At 30.6% G+C, this 7,356-nt stretch overlaps 1 protein-coding gene across 1 annotated transcript in view; it reads left to right on the forward strand.

Annotated features, from left to right (window-relative positions):
- The first annotated feature begins 5,046 nt into the window (after positions 1-5,046).
- LOC117175146 overlaps positions 5,047-7,356 on the forward strand; it is an 18,907-nt gene continuing 16,597 nt past the window's right edge. Inside the window, exons 1-2 of the mRNA XM_033364734.1 lie at positions 5,047-5,124; positions 6,831-6,899. Coding sequence (XP_033220625.1) covers positions 5,067-5,124; positions 6,831-6,899 — 127 coding nt within the window. The 5' untranslated portion in view covers positions 5,047-5,066. The remainder of the gene's footprint in view (positions 5,125-6,830; positions 6,900-7,356) is intronic.

Genomic DNA, 7,356 nt, shown 5'->3' on the forward strand with positions numbered 1-7,356 from the left:
AGAAGTAAGTGCAACGAGCGCGAAATTCGAAATGTGTAGTTTATAAGAAACAAAAGAAGGAGTATATTTTATTACAACATTCATTACAAGAATATAAATAAAAATTAAGTATATTCTTTTAACATCTGTACAGTATATACGTTTAGTATATAGGAATGAATAAAATTTATGAAAAAATTCCTGGATGAAAGGAATCAAATAAATGGAAAGAATTATTGAGGGATTATTATTTCGTTGAAAATGTAACAATTTCAAAAAAATAATAATAATTTATATGAGGTTTACAATTCCTTTAAAAAATTCAAAATTTGTGTTCAAATTTCATGTATTTTGTGAAGCATCTGGTTTCTTTTTGGTTGAAAATTAATGTGCCTAATGAAATTTCAATAACTTTAAATCAATATTTATATGTTCTACATAAACTTTTTTTTTTCGATGGACATTTATTGTAGGTTAGCTTTATAGTAGATGGAGAATTTCTTTAGAAATTCAAATATTTGGTTGGTGTTTTCTGTATTTTGTGAAAAAGTTTTGTTTCTAGGTGCAAAAAATTAATCTCTTTGGCGGAAAATAAGTTTTTATATAAAAATTCATTTTCTTAACCGAAAATTTATTTTTAGAACTGAAAATGTAACTATTTCAATTTTTATTGAAAATAATTTTTTTATAGTAATTTTTTTAATTTATTTTAATTTTTTTTACGTAATTTGTCACAACTAAATATTTCGGTAATAACTTCTTCTTGGTTAAAAAATTATTTTACACCTATATTCACTATTCTAAGGTTTTGCGAAGTATTCATTGATTTAAAATTGTTACGAAGTAATTTTATTAGTTCTGTTACATTTTGCAAAAAAGCCTACGGATATATTGAACCTGTGGCCAATTACAAAAATGTATATACAATTTCTGAGCATTATATTTCAAGTCCATCATTATAACGGACTGGATTAAAATGCAATTTACTGGTTCAAAAATGAGCAACTTTATAAAGAACTTTTCCTTTTTGTTTCAAACTTGCAGGCTTTTATAGAAAATTGACTAGTGGTTTACAATTTTTATTTCCCTGCTGAAATTTCAACTGAAATATTTTTTATTGAAATTTAAATACTTTGTATTCTAATTTTTATTTAACCTTTTCAATTTCATGTCTTTTTAGTCAAAATTTCATGTTTGTTGGACTAAAATTCAATTTTAATCCAACAATAAGTTCTTAATAAAATTGTTCACTTTTGAACCAGTAAATTGCATTTTAATCCAACAAACATGAAATTTATACTGAAAGAGATGAATTTTGAAAGGGAAAATAAACATTAGAATAAATGTGTTTGAATTTCAAAAACAAAAACAAAATTCAATTGAAATTTCAGCAGGGAAATAAACATTTTAAACCATTAGTCAATTTTCTATAAAAGCCTGCAAGTTTTAGACGAAAAGGATAAGTTCTTAATAAAATTGATCACTTTTGAATCAGTAAATTGCATTTCAATCCAATCCATTATAATGATGGACTTGAATATAATGCTCAGAAATTGTATATCCATTTTTTTATTATGCGAAAGGTTTAATATATCTGTATGCTTTTTGCAAATTGTAACCGAACTGAGCAAATTAATCAATATTCGTATGAATTTTATTTCATTTTATTATGTATGTATAATGCATGTTTATTTTATTTCATACATTGTATGTCAAAAGAGTAATAAATGTACCAAAATATTAATGTAAATTGATTCTTATTATATTTCACCCACCTCATCTGCAAATCACCTTGATATCGTAACAATTTTAAATCAATGAACATTTCTCAAAACCTTAGAATAGTGAAAATAGAAGTAAAATCAATTTCTAACCAAGAAGAAGTTATTACCGAAATATTTAAATTATTATATTTAAATTTTACCGCCTGAGACGAATTTTCGACCATAAATAATTTTTTTTTTGAAATTGTTACATTTTCAACGAAATAATAGTCCCACCATAATTATTTCCATTCATTTGATTTCTTTCATCCAGGCATTTTTTCATAAATTTAATTCATTCTTATATACTATACGTATATACTGTTCAGATGGTAAAAGAATATACTTATTTTTTATTTTCTTTATACTATATACATTCCCGTGTAGAAATAGCCCGGTTTGACCCAACCAGAAGAAGGTTTCTGGCCAGAATCTTACCGGGTCAAACCGGGATACTATTTTGTTAATTGCCCGGCCGGGATCTGACCGAGTTTCCACCAGCACCCAGTCAGGCCAAAAATGGTGCATAATAGAAGTATCATTTCCCACTTTTGGTTCTACGGCTCCCAGACCTGCCGTGACTGCAAAATCGTTGACCAACTTCTTTTTTATTTTCGAACATAGTTTCCCCGTGAAACTATACTTATTTTTTTGTGATGCGATTTTTGCTTATTTTTAATGTATTTATATATATTATCTTGAATAAACAAAAAACGTAATAAGAAGAGAAATAACTTTTTCTGAACAAAGTTTTAAATTATGTTATTATGCTTGCACGTAATAACGATTCGGCGACTTCCGGAGTCTTTAGTGCCAAAAATGCAGTAAAACGTCGGTGGACGCCAGGTTATCCGTTAAGAAAATTTTTAAAGTTCACAAAATTGTATCCAATTTTCTGGAACAAGCGGATTATTTATAAAGGTAAGTGAATTATTTTGTTAATTAGTAAGCATTATTAATATTCTTGAACGTTAATGTTAAATCAATTTTCTCAACCGGTTTCATAGGTTAGGATGTCACGTGAAACCCCTGAAATTTATTTTATCTCTTGTAAAAAAACCTATGCAAACTAACTCAAGTTTCAGGGAAATTTGTTATGCAATATAACTTTAATTTCTTACAATTCAATTTCTTACAGAAACTTAAGAATCATAACCTATATTTTAGTACTTACATTGAATTAATGTTTGTAGTTAATATATTTATTATTATGAATGCAGTTCCTAAATTGAAATTCCAACATCTTTTTACAAGTGAAAATAAGTGCTGACAAAGATTCTTATCTCTACCAGTTGGTAGAATATGTTCGCTGTGGTAAAAAGGCTCCAGTAAAATGTGATCGAGGAGCCCAGTTAAAAAACGGTCGGATTCCGACCGGGTTACCCTATTTGTATCCGGGATTCGATCGGGTAACCCGGCCGGGAGCCGACTGGGTACACCCGGTCGGGATCCGACCAGCGCAGCGTGACGAAACCAACCAGAATCCGAGCGGACAGCCTGACCAGATTCCGGATACAAGCAGGGCAACTCTGCCGGGATCCGGCCCGAACCCGGTCATAATTTCTACATGGGTTATATACTTTATATTATATACAGGAAAAGGAAAGGCTAAAAACACTCAAATATATGGATGGCCCATTCATGACATCCAACACTAACATGGAAATTTTGTAAATTACGCGAGACAAAAAAATAACTTCTATTTCCTCACTGACATCCATGGTCAGCACAGGTCCTTGGTTGACACAAATTTGAATGGGCTCTGTACTTACAAGCCTTATAAAATTAAGAAATTTAAAGTGGTGAGGAGAATGATCTAAAATTCTGAACGGCAACCACTGCACAGTAAAAAAAGTGTTCAAAATGATACCGAAATCAATATCATTTTTATATGCAAAAAAAATGATACCGAATTCAAGAGCATTTTAACCGGTCGAAGAGAATGATCAACTTTTGAGATCATAATGATCTGATTCGGGATCATGTATGAAGTCAAGTCAAGATGGCTGACGTTCTTATAATACTTAAGCTCATATTCAAGCTTTTTATGGTTTCTGATCGTGCAGTGTACTTGAAAAGTTGAAAAACTAACGAAATCTGATATTAGAAAATATCACCTGTTAAGTGTAGCTGTCACTTGCGTGCGGTTAGATACCATTTTTAGGCTATGTCGTTATGACATCGGCGAGAATAATTGGCAGCCATTTTGTTTAGTCTGACATACGAACCAGAAAATTAGATCAAATTGATCCGAACGGAAAATCATTATGATCTCGAGAGTCAAATGATCGCTGGAGCAAAATGCTCTGCAACAAAATTGATCCTTTTTGTTTACTGTGTTTTCACATGGGAAAAAAATTTGGAAAAGATTGTTTAACGTTAGGTATGAGGAAATAGCTTTAAAACCACACGGAAATTATCATGAATTCACGACTCAGTTTGGTTCTCGCTTCTGGGGATCTATTTCATTTAATTTCGGATTCTAGTGAGATTTTACGAATCAAATTCACAATATAATTTTAAAAGAAAAGTAGCGAAGTCAACATGTTGATCGTTGATGCGATGGTAGACCCTGGATCTAGAGATAACTACATCTCAACTGATTTTTTGATTAAACACTATTTTAAAATTCAGGGGCTAAGGATTCAAAAAAGTGAGTGACGGTTTGACAATAATTGGGAGCCTCAAGGTGTGGGACAAGTTTCTTTCTTTTTGAATGTAAATAATGAACCATTACGTTTCAGATTTATTGTTTTTCCAGGATTGGTGCCGACGTGCATACTCGTTACTAGTTTCCTGACAAGGGCACAGTAAATCGTTGATAGATACAAATTCTCTTGGATTAATTTCCTTCAGAGGAAAAGTCTATACATTTAAATTTAAGAGATATATCCTAATTCCAGAAGCCAATTCAAAGCAATAATTGAAAAAAAGATGCTACTTAATTTGATGTTAAAATAGAGAATAATGTTACAGTGTGTGTGTGTGTGTGTGTGTGTGTGTGTGTGTTTGTGTGTGATTACAGAGTCTGGCCCTCTAGAGGATAGAGACACACAAATAAACTTTTTGTTTTGGCTAAGACTGTAGACTCGTAAAGGTATTTGACTCCTATTGGTACATATTAGTACACATATAAAGTTTGTTTCTTATGAAGCAATAAAAATAAGCTTCATGCCCCAGCCAATTAGCGGCCTACCCGTAGACGAAATGCTCTGTCAAAAATAACATAATGACTAGTATCTATATAATTATAAAATATTCAAGATCCATCCAGTTACAGTCCGAGGAATTCTGTAAAATTCGTTTCTGAGTGTCTACACAAAAATGAAGATCTCCGACTTGACGCTGTTCTTCATGTTTTTGATGTTTCATGATTCTGTTCGTAAGTAGAATATATGTAACATAGTACCGAATCAGCCATATATTAAAACAGTTTCCATCTACAGATATCAACTATGTTCCAAAATCGGTTTCTTACCTTGAAACAGTTGAAACATAAGTTATTATTATCGTATATCATTTCATCTTGTTGCGTAATTATTCAATTATCGAAATAAGGCCATGTGACGAGAGGGTCACATGAGCAATGTTCAATGTTGCAAATGTGCTAGTCATGAAGTTTATAGTTATGAAAGTGGGGCAAAACAATAAAAATCGCCCACGAACATTATGAAAAAATAATGCAAAAACTAATTTTTGCACTTGAAATGCAAATAAGCAAATTTGGTCTGACATACGTATCAGTTGTGTCAAAGCAGCACTATCGCAACGAGTAGACAACTTCTAACCTTTACGGGTCTGGTGGTAATATAGATAGCATGATTACCGACAGAGAAAGCTAGAAGTCAAACTTTTGCTGTGAAGCCTTAATGCGTCCGTCGATAATCATTATTTCTATAAATAAACAGTTTTCTTCCCCCAACTCTTTGTAAGGCCACAGGCGATCATTTAATATATATTAACATTTCACGAAAAAAATTTTCGGGTTATTTAAACTTTTATTTTTCAATATGGGTGAAAAAATATTGATCTTTCGGCTGACTTGATCTGCTGTTATACTCATAACATGGCCTAGCATGAACACCTTGATTATCTTTTCAAAATCGCGATCAGTTTTTGCAGAAATTACACTTTTTTATTCTTGCATTTTTTTCTTACTATTTTACGTCAAAATCTGTTGCTGAAACAATTTTTAAGCTTTTACAGTGTCTATATCGAAGTAAGATCTCCCTAAAACAAAAACAAAAAATATTGCGACCGAATTAAAACTTGTCTCTGTTTTTTTAATTTGTTTATGAAAAATCATGCAGGCTAACCAGTGTTAAATGATTTTCCCTAAAAGTGTGCAAAATCTATATCTGGCTTTATCAATCTTATCCATTATACACTTTCTTGATTTATTTTTTATGCAAACTATTATAAATTGAAACCTTCAATAAATTCAAGTGTCAACTGTCAACAACTGTAATTTGGTGATTGTGAATTCTCTATTGTTAAAATTAAATTCCCTATTTTCATTGTTCAAAATTAAAAGTTATTGGAAGCAAAGTAATTCTTGAACAATCCTTAAGAGTTAAATAAACTTGAATCCATAAAAAGTTCATCGAAAGTATTTACTTTTTCTATTCTTTCGAAAAATGAACTTTTCCATTTAAAATCCTATGATAATCTCAAAATCCCGGAGGGAAGGGTTAGTGTTGACCTGTTTTAAAAAAATGGACCATTTTTCTGGAAAACCAAGAAATTGGGGCGGGGGAAGAATTCAACGAAAAACAAATGTTTGCAGGTATATGTAGTATCTGCAACACCCTCAGGCACCACACTAAATAATACAAGATTTTTAATTACTTTCAACAACTTTATTTTCATTTTGTATAAAAATATTTAAATCTGAATATTTTTTTAAATATTAAAATTCGATTAAAAAAACAGCTCTGGAATATCAAATTTTGGGATTTTTAACGGTGAATTGTTCATTCAATATTATTTTTCCAATATTAAATTTACTATTTTGGCAAAGATATATGATAACTTTGGCGTTCTTTGAAAAATTCGTTTCACAAACAATGTCTATATTTCTTTTTGCAGAATCATCATCATCCAGTCCTGCATCATCCGATCCGTCATCATCAAGGTCACGCAACCCATCAGCATCAGGTAATTTAATGACTAAAATACAACCTGAAACAAATATTATAGAATTTCAAAAAAACCGTCTTGTTTCTTTCCTACGTGGAGTACTATATGGACGGATCCACAGGCATTTCAGAACTAAGTATGGTTACCTTGCATTTTGTTAGTATTTTGATGCTTATCTAATGAATGAAATGAACTTTCATAAAATAATTTATTTATAATTTATTTTGCTATTCGGTTATGGCAAAAAATAAACGGCTAATTAGAATTTAGAATAGTAAAATTGATTATATTATAAAAAAATTTTTTTTCAGAATTAAAATGAAGCATATTAAATGATAAATTTAGCTATTTTACCAAAAATCCAGTTCTGTGAATATACCAGGTGTATACATATGAAACCGGTATTTTTCAAGAAAAAAACACATTTATTTCAAGAGAATGATAACAAATATTTTATTCAAAGTATGCGCCCTCG

This window comes from Belonocnema kinseyi, chromosome 6, assembly GCF_010883055.1.
Source record: "Belonocnema kinseyi isolate 2016_QV_RU_SX_M_011 chromosome 6, B_treatae_v1, whole genome shotgun sequence".
NCBI lineage: Eukaryota > Metazoa > Arthropoda > Insecta > Hymenoptera > Cynipidae > Belonocnema > Belonocnema kinseyi.